The following is a 15,460-nucleotide window of genomic DNA, read 5'->3' as shown; positions in this document are numbered from 1 at the left end:
GCACACAGAAGTCATCTTTAAAATAAGAGCTATGGGGACCCTGTGAGCATGATGAAAAGACAGGGATGGATTGTAACCCACTGGATAGAATCAAGATAATCTCAGTCCACACTGATAAAATAAAATAAACGCATACATGAATCCGTGGGGAGAAGGTAAAGTTCTTCCTTACCGGAGAATGAATGTCAACCAATAAATAAGGAAGGAATGATGTAAGTTTGGGGTTGGGGTGGGGGGTGGGGGCAAGCACCCCGTATATAATAATTGATTCAGGGAAGAATCACCTGTACAGGCTAAAAACCTCGTGAATGTAATTTTGATAAAGACAAGATAGTCTCAAAGCATCTCCCCATAAAAGTACTTTTTTTTTTTAATTTTTTAAACAAAAGGAGAAATGGTAACACTGCCTTGGAGAAACATCATAAACACCGCCTTAACCCAGGGATCGAACTTGACGTCAGCAACAACGGGAGAGGCCAAAGCCTTGTGGCCCCTGATATGGCCCCAAAGTGCTACGAACCGCGTGACTGAGAGCCAAAATGGAAAACGGCGTGTAGATCTGATAATACTAGTGCATCAAGGTTAAAACTCCTTACTTTGATAACTATGCTGTGGATAAATAAGAGGACACTCCTGTTCTTAGGAGATAACCTGCTGAAGTCAGTAAAGGGGCATGATATTTGTAACTTGCAAATAGTTTAGAAGAAAAAAAATACATATATATTTATGAAAGAGAGACAGAGAGAGGCAGAACTGATAAATCAAGTGTGACAAAATGTTATCAGTTGGTGAATCTGGGCGAAAGATACACAGTACACAGGATTTCTCTGTCCTACACTTGTAACTTTTCTGTAAGTTTGAGAGTATTTCCAAACAAAAACTATTTGTTTTGCTTTAAAAAAACAAAAAAGCCACTGTAGGAAACAGGACGTGGTCTGCTAGTGGGCTGCTCATCCGTAGCTGATGAGGGACATTCTCAGTGACACTGGTCACAGACCTAGTCCGGCCGTGCAGACAGGTGCCCAGAAAGCGTGTTCATCTCGGAGTCAACGCAGCCACAGTTCGGTCCACAGCGGACATTCCCAGCAGCCAAGAAAGTGATGGAGTAAGTAATCCCAGCAACAGAGAGACACGACGCCATGGTACGCAAAGATTCAGAATACGCTAACGCGCCGAGCCGTGTGGTCGTCCCTCCAGCACACAGGCTTTCTAAACTTCAAAGTACGCCGGAGCAATTCTCCCCAGAGGGGAAGCTCTGGTGACTCAGAAGACATCTCAGTATCTCGCAGAACTTCAGAGCCATCATTACGAATGTCATGTCTGGCAGCCACACTGATGCACAAACACGCCAATTAAGTAGATGACTGTGCTTTTCCCCCCCAACCCACCCTCCCTGACAACACGCCGCAGTTACATCAGAGGAGGAGACAGCCTGCTTCCAACGGTGGCAGGTGACACTGAAGAGTCCCCTCCAGCTTAACTGGGTTACAACCTGAGCCACAGAAATAAACCTGAAATTCCCAGAGGGTCGGAGACAACCTGCCTTCTCCATCCCGGGCGGTGGCAGACAGCTTGCCAGACCGGGCACATTGTGAGCGGGCTGGGGCCAGGGGGGTTTTCACACAGAGGCAAATCCTCTCCAGAGGACCCTCCGCACAAGCCCTAAGTTGACCCCACCCGAGAGCTCTGCGTCCCCTGCCTGTGCTCCTCACCCATTCCTTCCACAAGCTTTTGCCTGCACGTTTGCAAAGGACACTGGAGCGTGCAAAGCAGTGGTCAGAGCGCTGGCCCTTAACGCAGCGCCGCAGGGAGGCACAGGCCCGGTGTGGAACCAGCTCCATCGCTCTCGGGCTCCGGTTTGGGGCAACTGGTTGCTCCTCTCTGAGCTCTCATTTCCCATCCATATAAAGAGGTAGATAATGAAATACACATCATGATAATCATACCAACTTCCCGTGGTTTGTGCTAAGACTTCAAGACATGAAGCAAACCTCACGGGCAAGCACTTCCTGGACGTGTCCGCTACGACTGTGGACTCTGCGCAGGAGTCACGCTCTCGGGAAAGAGATGTACTGGGAGAGGCGGCTGGGACAGCACGGGGTAGGCGCCCTGTGACACGGGAGTTCTCAGACTGTTGCGCGTCACAGTCCCCTGGCGAGCTCTCAAAAGTCTCGATGTCCAGGGCACACCCTGCACCAATGACATCACACACACTCTCCAGAGGAGGACCTCGGAAATCAGTATTATTTTAAATCACGCGAGTGATGCCATGGTGCAGCCAAGTTAAAGAACCAAGAATAGGATGTAATCGAGGTTCTAGGAACGTTTGGAAGACAGGAGATCCAGCCCTTGCTGGAAGGCAGGCATGGGAAGCACTGGGGAAGAGTCTGTGGGAGAGAGGCCATTTGAAAGTTAGGTGAGAGAAAGACCGAGAGAAAGTGAACAGCACGAGACAGGGAGAGGAAGGCAGGACGTCTGCCCTGGCGCCACAGAGAGCACATCCAGGAAGTGCTGACACGTGGGTCTGGGGCTCCGTCATGCACAGAAGGGCCAGAGCACAGCAGGTTTTGAACCAGAGACACATGAAACGATATTCTATGATCTAAGGTAAAAAAAACAACACAGAAGATGTTTTTCACACGCTTTTAGCAACAAGAATCCAGACAAAAAGGGCTGGATCCAAACCAAAACACCTCCTTCCCTAAGTAACTCTGCTTGGTAGGACTTAATTATATTTAGGTCCAAACTTGGGCTGTAGATGGAAAAAAAAAAAATAATAATCACCTCCTCCAACGCATGATGCTGAGTGGAAGGAGTCAGACTCAAAAAGCTACATGCTATATGGTTCCACTCACACGGCATTCTAGAAAACGCAACACTACACGAGCAAAAAGCAAGTCAATGGGGTGAGAGCGCTGAACAGACTACAGAGAAGACGGGGTGGGGAGGGTATAGCTCCAGTGGGAGAGCGCATGCTTGGCAAGCTTGAGGTCCTGGGTTCAATCTCCAGTACCTCCTCTAAAAATAAATAAACCTAATTACCTCTCCTCAGCAAGATAAAATAAAATAAAATGATACAATAGTAAATAAGTAAATAAATATTAAAAAAAAAAGAATAGGGGGTTTTCTGGGGTGATGCAAGTGTTCTGTATTTTGATGGCAGTAATAGTTACACAACTATGTGTGTTTGCCAAAATTCACAGAACCATATATTAAAAAGGGTGACTTTCACTGAATATAAAAAAAAACTGGGGGGGTGGGGAAATGGCAAGAATAAAATTACCTTTGCTGGATATCACACTCATGACCCCCGTATTACACATTGAACTAGATCTACCGAAAACGTGACACTGAAATTCCGCATTCTGTCCTTCCCCACAGCCACATATAAATGGCTGCTTTGGCACCATCTCTCGCCAAGTGTCTCCAGGTCTTCCTAGCATCTGAGGCAGGACTGCACATCCTTCCCCCAGGATCAGTGTGACTCCAGAAGTCACACGACTTCCTTCCTCACAAGATGGCAGCTGAGGCCACTGGCTGACCCAAGGCAAGGCCAGTGGGTGCCCTGCCCCACTGGGAAGGACTTCACGTCCCGAGACTCAAGACCACTCTCTTCCACTCACCAGCCTACCATTATCCACGAGAGCAACTTGATGCACAAAACAGACCTCACAGATTCAGGCACCAGGCTGAGATTTGATTCCTGGGCATATCCAGCCTTTGACCGAGACTGTCAGTGTCTTTAGGAAGAGCCAGCATTTGCCTGCAGACCTGAAACCTCCCGTACAACTGCGATGTGCGGGGCAGGGGAACCCCACAGCAGGAGCAGTGATGGCTGTTGCTTTAACTTTGGCCACAGCGGCTCTCCTCACTAACAGAGATAGAGATGCAACGTCTGCCCAAGGGTTTGCTTTCTTGCTGGCTCCAGCCTTCAAGGTCTTGATGAAAAATACAAATGAATGCAAATGAAAAACACAAACACCTCCCTGGTTGTTTTCTGATTAACACAAAAAAAAAAAAAAATTTTTTTTTTTTACCTGTTTGGATTCCTAGCTGGCTGGTTCGGGAAGAAGCGGACAGAAAATCCTGATCCCAGATGGGAGAGTTTTGATTATAAACTTCTTCTTCTAACATGGACAGAAACCTAGACACAAGAGTGAAAGCAACAGTGAGATCAAAACTACTGTCCTACCAAAGGGACAAAGCACCCACCATCCACGGCAGTCACCACCACATCCGTATCTCCTCTTCGATTCAGAAACACGCTAGGGAATGACGACTCAAAGGATGATTTAGTTGGACAGCCCTGGGATATTCAAATACAGAAATGCATCTCTGCAAAGGTACTCTCTTCTGGCTCTGCAAAGACAGACACAACACAGACTACACAGAGCATCAGAGCGGTGGAAATGCATTTCCCTGGCTCCCCCTCATCGAGTCTCCAAACAAGATTTCAGCCCTCTGTGGAGTTGTCCTTGTCACCGTCATTACCATCACAAAGGTGCTAATATTTATTGAGTGCTGGCCCTGTGCCTGCACTGTTCTAAGAACATTTATTGAATTCTCCATCAAGCCAGCGAGTTACCTTTTTTTTCTTTTTTTTTGTTCCCAGTACTTTTTCTTTTGCTCCTACATTTTTTTCTTTTTTACTTTTCTTTTTTTTTTTTTTTTTTTTTTTTTGGTGGGGGGAGGTAATTAGGTTTTCTTATTTTTATGGAGGAGGTACTGAGGATTGAACCCAGGACCTCGTGCATGCTAAGCATGCGCTCTACCACTTAAGTTATACCCTCCCCTCGTACCTTTCTTATTTTTATTTATCACACACACAAACACACACACACAGCTCCTACTATGTGACAGACACCGGTCTAAGTAGTTGAAGTCTATTAACTCACTTGATCTTCATAACAACCCCAGGAGACAGAATGTAGTATTGTACCCATTTTACAGATGGAAAAACTCAGGGCACTGAGAGGCTCAAGAACTGGTACGAAGTCCTACAACCAGTAAATTGCGGGGCCAAGATTAGAATATGTGATTAATTACTATATTATATTTCCTGTCATGTTTTAAACCAAAGGGACCTCAAGTTTTGGGGACCCACAGAAATCACCTGGGTACCTTGTTAGGAATACAGATACCCATGTGCCACCAAGGTTTACTGAAACAGAGGCTGTGAGCATGGCCAGGGCAACAGACTTTTGATAAATACCAAAGACAATTCATATAGACTCTCAAATGGAAGAACCACGATGAAAGTAAAAGCACAGGTCTGCACTTCCGGCACTGGAGGACCTTCCTGCGAGCCTCTTTGTAAGGTGCATGACTTCTCATGGAGGGGAGCAGCATAATGAGAACCGCCAAGAGCCTGGGTTCTAAATCCAGGTGCTAAGCTCCTTGTTATTTGTGTGACCTTGGAACAAATTCTTAACTTTCTGCTTCTTCAGTTCTTTCATAACAGGACTATTGACAGTAACTCCTGCACAAGGAAGCAGTAAGGAAGACACTACCGTCAGGCTTCAAGGGGTGCCGACCCCAGGTAGGTGCTCATTCCTTCACTCAACAAACACTGCCTGACCGCCTCCCCACGTGCCAGGCGCTGTGGGAGGCGCTGGAGGACAGAGTGAAGACAGCCGGGCCCGGCCTCGCGAAGCGGACGTTGCAATGACATAATAAAGGTCCGCTCTTCTAAGTCCACTATCCCTTCTCCGAAATTCTGAAATTCAAAAGCCATTAAAAATATTTTTTCCCTAACCCATTTGGGCAACAAACTCTCACCCGAACGCACATAAGAGCACAGTCTTTATAATTACAGATGGATTTGCTTTGGGGAAACTGCCCCACCCCTAAAGCTATGATATATATAGAACATGTGTTACCTTCATAAAGGTGTCAAGTCACCTTCAAACTTGAATTGTGAGGTTTGGATAACTGATCAAGGACCTACAACATCACCACCACCGTGACTATTACTGAGAGAGTACCACTGCTCTGCTCATTAGTCAAATCCACAAGACTTTAGGTCTCAGAGAGGGGAGGAGTTGGGGTTTGGGAAGTGAGAACCGGTTGGGAAAGGTCACGAGGGTCTTCCAACTTGCCGCTCATGCTCAGAGGATTTAAGAACAAGGGACCATGGGAATGAACACCTATCTACCTGTACTCCATGGTTCAGAGACAGCATAGCATGTGTCACTTCTTGCTAAGCAAGCCACAGTCAGCTTACGCCTTAAAACACTTAGTATGTGTCTTAGCAGACACAGCAAGGCTAGCAGCAACAGGAGGGAAAGTCCTTCCTAAGATCTCGCTCTGATCTTGCAGGTGAGAGGGAAGACCTCCGCCTTTGCCTAAGCAGACCCTGCCTGTACCCGCCACAGCCCTCAGCGCTTCCCCGCCTGCCCTTCATCGCGGAAGTCCACTTTCTTTCCTTCCCCAGGCTCCTCCTTTATCAGTAATTATACAGTCAGAACACTTCACAAAGCCCTACAGAGACTCACCAAAGAAGAATGCCATTAATAACTTAGGAATATGGAGGCGGTGGGGGGCGAGAATAGCTCAGTGGTAGAGTGTGTGCTTAGCATGCATGAGGCCCTGGGTTCAATCCCCAGTACCTCCATTTAAAAAAAATTAGGAAAATAATCATGTGTGTATTACATACGTATACGCATCTATATATATATAGTTATATATAGTTATTTCAATAGAATAAAGAACAATCTCATGTAATGCCATAGGAAGTGCTTGTATACACACAGGATACAAAACTGTATGTAGAATAAAAGAATGCAACACATGGAGAAAAAACAGATCTAAAGGCACTGACAGTCTCTCATGGTGGCAGGGCTATTGTGGCTCTTGCATGTTGGTTCCAAATTTTCATCAGCATGTCTGTTTATCACTTTGAGAATCAAATACTGAAGTTGTTTCTTTTTTAACAACAACTGTGTCAGCAGGTGGATGGGGGGAAAGCCAAGCGGAAGCCAAGGCGCCACGTGAGGAGCACGATCGTAAGGATGCAGCCCTGAAGGTGCAGCTGGGACTCCCGGCGACCTGCCCGGGTGCCGCGAGGGGCCGGAGCTGTCACTGAGAGTCAGGGTCCAAGACCCAGGTGGCAGCTCCGGCTTCAATAGATGTGATTCTGCTGCCAAACCTGCAGGTATCAGCCCCTAGGAGCCTCACATGTTGTCATATTCAATGAAAAGAGATTTTAACGGAGGAGTGGGTGGTAGCTGTACCCTACCATTAGTAACAGAGAAGGGAAGAAAGCGATACTGATTTTTTGGCTGAGCAGCCAAAGCATGCCAGACCCTGAGCTGAAGGAACAACGCACTGTAATTAGAAAAATGAATTTGCTACGGGAAAAAAAAATTGTTACCGTGCAAGGTAATTAAAATTTCTTTTGAAGCACCATAAAAAAAGGTGTGAGGGAAGGGGGGTCCTCTATGTCCCTTGGCTTAGAGACCAAATGACAACTATAATCCAAACACAAAATGGCACTTATGTGGCAAATGTAAGAGAGAAATAAGAAAACTGCTTTCATCTCTAAGGGAAGTTGCTGAGACCAGTTACAAGGCAGCCACTGAAACACATGAGCACACCCAGGGCTCACAACCCGTTTAGGGCAGCATCCCAGCTGCAGCTTAGCAGGGGAGGGCAGAGCTCACTGGCAGAGCGCATGCTCAGCACGCCTGAGGTCCTGGGCTTCATCCCCTGTATCTCCCTCTATCAACAGAAGGAAAAAAAATGCAAACTGCAGTTTAAGTGCTTCTGAACCTTCCTCCCTGGAGGATATCAAAGTGTTCCTGTCAGGCCTCAATCCTGTGTGCTGGTGGCCTTAAGGAAATACCACAAATCAGAGGCTGGGATTTATGTGCAAATACTGGACGTTTAGCTAAAGCTCGTTAGACACATTCTGTAACTAAGATTGAGGGTTCGTGTTAAACTGCAAAAACAAAAGAAAAAAAAACTGCGGTTAACCTCTATCGCAAAACCACTTTTGTTGTTGTTTTGGTCCTCACTTATTTTTACAAATTAAAACCATCACCTTTCCTGAGACACACACTGGGTAATCCAGTAATACTTACAGTAATAAAAAAATCTAGTTTCTAAAATAAAACAGAATTTCCTCAATCTTTTGCTCAAAGACTCTAACAGCTCCTCTCTTCCGCTCTATCCTCTGGTCTCCAAGCCCTCACTCGATTCTCTGTCAGACCCAGGAAGCCTTTTCAAATGACGGTTTCCGCCTCCTCCATCCAGTGCTACTCCAGGCAGAATGGACTGTCTCCTTCGTGTCTTGTCATCACTGCTCCATGACACGTTGTCATCTGCACCCTCAGCCTCTTACCAGCAGCCAGACTCTGAGCTTAAATTTGGGGTTCTTTGCAGTGAAAATGCACTTCTAAGGCCAATGGCACAGCCCTGTGACTTCCTACGCCTGTGACACATTTCCCACATTGGAAAAATATTTAAATGATTACTCGTATGTTGGGGTTCCGGCACGCAAGAGCGTGCATGGTCTACAAGAATCTGGGTGCGGAGGTGCAGAGATCATTCTGAAGGAGGCTCCCCTTCCTGGTACCTAGTTCACTTGGGCTGAGACAGGAGAGATCAGCCCGGCTTAGGACAGGCTGGAGACCCGGGATGGGAGGACCAGACCCCGAGTTGCCCTGCACCGCTTCTGATGAGATGGAAACTGCTTCTGTGCAGTCTCCCTGTGCCCCCTCGCATCCTGGCAGCTGAATGCACACAACCAAGCTCTGCCCCACCTGTGAGGCTCGGAGACACTGGCGCAGGTGGGTCGGGGTGGGGGGGCGAGGGGGGCGAGTGACACGGAGTCAAGCTATTCTCAGCCGGGCTGGAAGCACCCAAGGAGACCCCGGGGGACACTGAGAAGGAGGCGGGCACTCTTCCTACCCCTCCTGACCTTGTCATCGATGCGGGCTTTGCCACTCATCCCTCAGTCTCAAGCCCTGGTGTCAAAGACCCATAAGAATGCTCCCTTACTTCGGGAAATGGGTGAGGATTAGGGTCCGTTTCTCCAGCGGCAGTTTGTCTTTTTCCTGTCTCGCCTGTTCCAGGAGCTGCCGCCTCATGACGGTGAAGACAGAGCGGAGCAGGGTTCTCCCGAACACCTGGGCAGTCTCATACCGGGGCAGACTGTCACAGAACTGCGGCACGTTGCAGTAACACAGCCACCTGCAACCAGAGGAGACCCGTGCCATCAGCATCCCGTGAACCCCAGGCCATCCCAGACACCAAACACCCAAGTACGGTTACTCTATCCCAGTAACCTCGGTGGGAGGAACGAGGTCGGCGGGAGGAACGAGGTCTGTGGGACCAGCAGAAGCATCTCTACCAGCTGGTGACACCTGGGGATCAGGCTGGTGTACCGCTTGGGTCCAGTTCTATTACAATCAGTCCATTCTGCAGCATCCTTTAGAGAGGAGGAGAAATTACAAGGGGAACCAAGGAAGCCCCTTCTGAGGAAGAATCAGAACCCCACCGTCTAATCCTCTGAGTGAAATTTCAGGCTTCATGAAGGCAGTACTCACATACCCCCGAGCTCTGGTGGGAAGATAAAGATCTTCAGACTGCAAAACTCGGTCAAAAAGCAGGAAGTAATAAGCTTCCACCATCTGTTGTTTGGGTATATTTTCAATTACTCAGACTCAAAGTCGAAAAACACACTCATCGCACAGGGCTGGAGGAGTACCGGGGCCCCAAGGGAAAGCAGAGCTTTCCTGAGCCCTGACCACAGCTCCGGGGCCCCCGGGCTACCTAGGGCATACGACTCAGAATGGAGAGGGATAACCTGGGAGTTCGAGATTTGCAGATATTAACTGCTATATACACAGTAGATAAACAGTAAGTTTCTTCTGTGGAGCACAGGGAACTATATTCAGTATCTTGTAGTAACCTGTAATGGAAAAGAATCTGAAAAGGAATATATGTAAGTATGACTGAAACATGATGCTATGCACCAGAAATTGACACAACGTTGTAAACTGACTACACTTCAATTAAAATACTTTTTTTTAAAAGGGAAAGGAAGGGAAGGGAAGGAAAAAGAAAAGAAAGCTCATTTGGCCAAGAGATGCTAGAAAATGAACATCCATTCACAACCGACCTGCCTTCTCTTTGGTCTCCCAGCGAATGCAAGGCTTGCAATTCCCAGGACCCAGTGACATGGCCCAGAGTGGGGCCCGCAGGGCTGCACAGACCAGGGAGGGGTCGGAGCATCACTGCCCAGCCGCTGTGCCTTAGCAGCAGATCCAAACCCATCCTCTTCCAGGACAGGACCGCCTTCCCCCAGTAAAACCCTCGCCTCCCTGTGTGCCTTCCTGATCTGCTCTAAGATGGGGAGGATGCCCCAGTGAACCGCCACCCCCTCAGGAAAGAGTAGATAATGTTAACTTACACTCAGGCTTATGGACTTATTTTTTATCTTATTCTATATTACTTCATAGTTCTTCTGAGTGGGGGGTGACGGGTGTTTCATCTTTGGGGAAGAAAACTTTCATCAGTGTTAGTTCACCTAGATTCGAGATTAACCTTAAAACCCTGCTCTAGGACCTTTCATTTTGAGAAGTTCTGCACAACTCAGAATCTAAAGCTAATTATTTGCCACTTTCCCTTAGCGTACTCTGTGGGTCAGGTCTATTCTCAGAAGTCCTATTCCTCTGACACTTAATTTCAGGTTATTTCCTCCTGGCGTTATATAAGCAAACCATTGTGAAATTCAGGGAATTCCAAAATATTCGTTCAGCTTTTTTTTTTCCTAAAACCACAGTGATTTCTGGAGGATATATAAAGATCTATTTCATATATACTTATAATATTTTTAATTTTTTTTATTTTAATTTTTGGGGTGCGGTAGGTAATTAGGTATATTTCTTTATTTAATGGAGGTAGTGGGGACTGAACCCAGGACCTCGTGCATGCTAAGCACACACACTTTACCAACTGAGCTATATCATGCCCCACCGTATACACTTATAAGACATTTTTAAGGTTAAGTATATGTTAACCTTGATGTACCAGATACTTATAACATATAAAATATTTATATTTTCCCTTAATTCAGAACAGAGAGTATAAGTAATTTAAGCAGTCCCATTGTTCAGTTTGCATTTAATTTATTGGATAAATCTGAGCAGGCTGGCTTAAGGAACATAATCATTTTTTTGTTGTTGTCTTGTTTGCTTTGTTTTTTGGTGGAGGGAGGTAATTAGGTTTTACTTATTAATTTATTTCTTAGAGGAGGTACTGGGGATTGAACCAGGACCTCGTGCATGCTAGGCAAGCACTCTACCACTGAGCTACACCCTCCCCTTATAATCATCGTTCAGTCCAGTCTTCTCCACAGACAACCCTACCCCTCCCCATCTTCGTGCTGATGCGTGCTCCGGACGTGCTCGGCCCCTTTGTTCTAACTGCCACGACTGCTGCACATCACACGCTGAATAGGCAGCTCAGGTCTGAGGTTCCCTTACCATCAAGATAAGGCCCCGCGGTGCCTGCAGCTGTAACGGCACCCATCTTTGAGAAGATGCAATCAGTGAGACACCAGGCTCACGTGGCGCGAGGTTTCTGAATTCCCAAGTGGTCGTGACAGTGAGGTTTTGCTCTGAAACCCGTCTTGCTTCCCATCGTGGTCACAGGGTGTTCCTCTCCTTCGCTTTCTTCATCACCACCGGGCGACGGGGGAGCGGCGGGTGGGGGGGGCTGTCGTCTATCTTCATTTCCTTATTTATTATTCAGAGGCTCTTGGTCTCCATCTCGCCTAGAAATCAGCAGGTTGCAGAACTCCGCAGGACAGACTCATTCACATAGGTCTCCACTCCTCTGCCTTGGGCTGCTGGCTCAGAAGGCTGGGCTAGGAAAGACTGCCGCCGTCTCTGTGCCATTATCTTCCTTTCTAACATGATGCTCAAATCATTACACTCTCAGCCCCTTGTCCACGCTCCAGCTTAAAAGTCGCACGCTGGCAGTGACTGGGTTTTGGAGAACGTGTGTGGGAGGAAAAACATGACTAGCATCTTCCCAGCAGCCGTGCTGTGTGCCACACCCCACAACACCCCTGGGCTGGGCGGAGGAAGAAACTGAGGGTCAAGGAGGCCAAGTGACTGGTCCAACGTGCACAGAACTGAGGGGGGATGGAGCCAGGATTGAAACCCCTCGCTCATTCCAAAACCCGACTTCTGTTTTCACAATTCCTGAAGTATCTGTAAGTGCCACCCATTTCTTGGTAATCCCCAAGGGCTACAAAATATTTTTGTTCTGTTTTCTAAAACACAGCATTAACTCCTGGGCTGTTTCACATTTAATTCTCCTTCCAGATGAAACAACTTTTCCTCTATTAAGAGTAGTGAATACGTTCAGGGGTTTGGCTTTGACAAATACTCAGTTTCATCCATCATTCGTGATGGAGTTAAAAGAGATATTTTTGAGGGTTCTAGTACCTCAACTCATTATAAACAAGAGTTATAATAATATAGGAACAACTGCTAATGTAAAACTCTGAAACAGAGGGAAAATGAAGATATTAATGGGAAAACTCAATTTTGAAGAAATCTATAATTTCTATAAAAGTCAATTATTAGGAGAAAATACTTTATACTTCAAATTGTATATATTGTAAAAGGGGACGGAGAGGAAAAAAAAGGGGTATTACTCATCAAATCAGGTCAGTGATCAGAGGAGAAAACTTATCTTCAACTACACCCATTTCTACTATCACCAGCTGTTACAGAAAAAACCCTGGCTGCAAGTGGTTTTTACAGGCTGTCAAAAAACACTACCTATTTTAAATCAGAAAAAAAAATATATCCCCTCAAGCAAGCTTGATGTGCCTATAAAACATATATGCTGCTATATAAAAAAACAGATTTTAAAAAGTTTTTTTCTATATAGCACAGAGAACTATATTCACTATCTTGTAATAACATTCAATGAAAAAGAATATGAAAACGGATATATGTATGTATCTGCATGACTGGGACACTGTGCTGCACACCAGAAATGACACACTGTAACTAACTGTACTTCTATATATGTATAATATGGAAAATATTTAAAAAGTGAATAGAATGGATAATCCAAGTCACTCTTTCGAAAGTAAAACCCAGTGTAGGTCGTTCTATCTTGTATGACCATGCTTTTTCACTTCCAAAGTCAATTCTATTATTCTGCAGTTCACAAGTAATAAATATAAATTCCAACTTTAGGGAAAAAAATATACACTCAATTCAAGAATATTTTCAGAGTTTGATGCCCACAAATAGGGGAAGAATTAAGTAAATTATGGTCCATCAACTCAACGGTCTATAATACAATCAGTAAATGTTTGAATAGGGGACAAAAGGATGCAAGTTTTATGTTTTCTTTTATTCTAACTAACATACAATATTTATTTAAAGGGACAAAGACCATAAGAGAATACGTATAATGAGATTAGTTTCATCTTGGTGTTGGGACTATGGTGGTCTTTCCTTCTGTAAAAAAAAAAAAAAATGTAACACTATTCTATTCATGGTGATTGCTTTGTTTTTTTAATGAGTGAGGTCTCTATATCATAATTACAGAGTCATAGAATAGTTACTTATTTTGGGGGGAGTGTCTTTGTCTTGTTTTGATATGAGGGTGATGGTGGCTTCATAGAATGACTTTGGGAGTGTTCGAGAAGGGTCAGACTAAGTTCACCTTCGTGTGTTTGGTAGAAGTCTGCAGTGAAGCCATCTGGCCCTGGACTTCTGCTTGCAGGGAATTTTTTTTTTCATTACAGATTCCATTCCACTTCTAGTGATTGGTCTGTCCAAATGATCCATTTCTTCTTGACTCCGTTTTGGTGGACTGTTTCTAGAAACTTGTCCGTTTCTTCTAGGTGGTCCAGTTTGTTGGCATGTAATTATTCACAGTATTCCCTCTTTTTTTTCGTATATCTGTGGAATCAGCTGTAATTTCTCCTCTTTCGTCTCCTATGTTATTTATTTGCTCCTCTCTCTTTTCTTCTTGCTGAACCTGGCCAGCGGTTTGTTGGTTTTGTTTGCCCTTCCAGAAAAATAGCTCTTGGTTTCATTGATTTTCTCCATTTTTTTTTTATGGGGGGAGGTAATTGGGTTTACTTATTTATTTTCTTTTAATGGAGGACTGGGAACTGAACCCAGGACTTCCAGCATGCTAGGCGCGGGCTCCACCACTGAGCTCTACCCTCCCCACTCTCTATTGCTTTTTTAATCTCTGTTTTATTTATTTCCTCTCTGACCTTTATCCTTTCCTTCTGCTGACTTTAGGTTTTGTTTGTTGTTCTTTTTCTAATTCTTTCAGGTGGTGGGTTAGGTTGTTTGAGATTTTGCTTGTTTGTTTTTTGAAGAAAGTTTCATTGTGTATCACCTGTATCACTATGAACTTCCCTCTTAGGACTGCGTTTGCTGCACCCCATAGATTTTGTGTAACTGTGTAGAATAGTTATCTAGGTCAGCAGTGCTCAAAAGAAACACAATGCAAGCCACATACGTCATTTTAAATCTTCCAGTAGTCACATCAAAAAAGTCAAAAGAAATGGCTGAAATTAACTTAATATATTTTACTTAATTCAATATATTCAAAATATTACCATTTCAACATGCAACCAGTATAAAAAACTATTAATGAAACACTTTACATTCTTTTTTTGGTACAATTTCAGAAATCTCAGTTCCTACCAGCCACACTTCAGATGCTCAGTGGACACATATTGTTGGCAACTATCATATTGAGAGCACAGGTCTAGATGATCTGGATCCCTTACCCCACAAAACATCGTGTTATTAATGAAGAGTCTGGGGAGTTAAATTAGAGACATTCTCTCTGAATTGATGGAGTCTCATGATAACTGGGCAACCCTTTACTTGCAGATGCAAGCAGCAAATGTTATGTCCAAAACATGCTTTATGCGCCAAAGAAAAGGCACTGGCCACCGGCTTACCTGGTGTAGTTCTCTTTGTATCCGGAAATGTCATCATTGGGAGATCGCAGTCTTCGCTGGGACGGTGCCTCCAGGTGCCAATAATTGATACGGTTTAGGAACATTTTTGCCAGCTCCACAATCGTTTGCCTCTCTTTGGACGGCAGGTGACTGAATTTGTACTGTACAAAGTTATTCACACCCTGAAAAGGAGAAAAGGCAATTTATTCACACAGCTGTGCCATCGCCCCAGCTCTGAACAGCCACACAGTCAGCACTACTGGTGGTCGTTAGCAAAAGAATAGACATTTCTCTGTTCACACCAATCTCTTCCTTTTCCCCATGAGAAAACAGGAATGCCTAGAGGGAATCGTGCCTCAGATCCCAGTGGATGCAAAGCAACAAGACAGAGAGGCTGGGAGATGTGATTCTATGCCTGGTGCAAACATGCCGCGCTAAAGAGAAAATCAAAATCGCAGGCTGAAAAGGTCAGTGCCCCTTAAACAATAAAGTATGGCT

The 15,460-nt window shown here is 45.2% G+C and overlaps 1 protein-coding gene across 3 annotated transcripts in view; it reads right to left on the bottom strand.

Moving 5' to 3' along the window:
• Window positions 1–15,460, bottom strand: part of KAT2B (lysine acetyltransferase 2B) — a 92,529-nt gene that overhangs the window by 23,861 nt on the left and 53,208 nt on the right. For 2 of the 3 annotated variants that reach the window (XM_064491046.1, XM_064491050.1), the window contains exons 5-7: window positions 14,963–15,144; window positions 9,001–9,192; window positions 4,038–4,144 (exon numbers count right to left, since the gene is read on the bottom strand). In XM_064491046.1, the coding sequence (XP_064347116.1) occupies window positions 4,038–4,144; window positions 9,001–9,192; window positions 14,963–15,144 (481 nt within the window). The remainder of the gene's footprint in view (window positions 1–4,037; window positions 4,145–9,000; window positions 9,193–14,962; window positions 15,145–15,460) is intronic. The other variant, XM_064491058.1, reaches the window with a different exon arrangement.

The sequence above is a fragment of the Camelus dromedarius genome, chromosome 2 (assembly GCF_036321535.1).
Source record: "Camelus dromedarius isolate mCamDro1 chromosome 2, mCamDro1.pat, whole genome shotgun sequence".
NCBI lineage: Eukaryota > Metazoa > Chordata > Mammalia > Artiodactyla > Camelidae > Camelus > Camelus dromedarius.
This window is presented reverse-complemented; position numbering and strand designations above follow the sequence as displayed.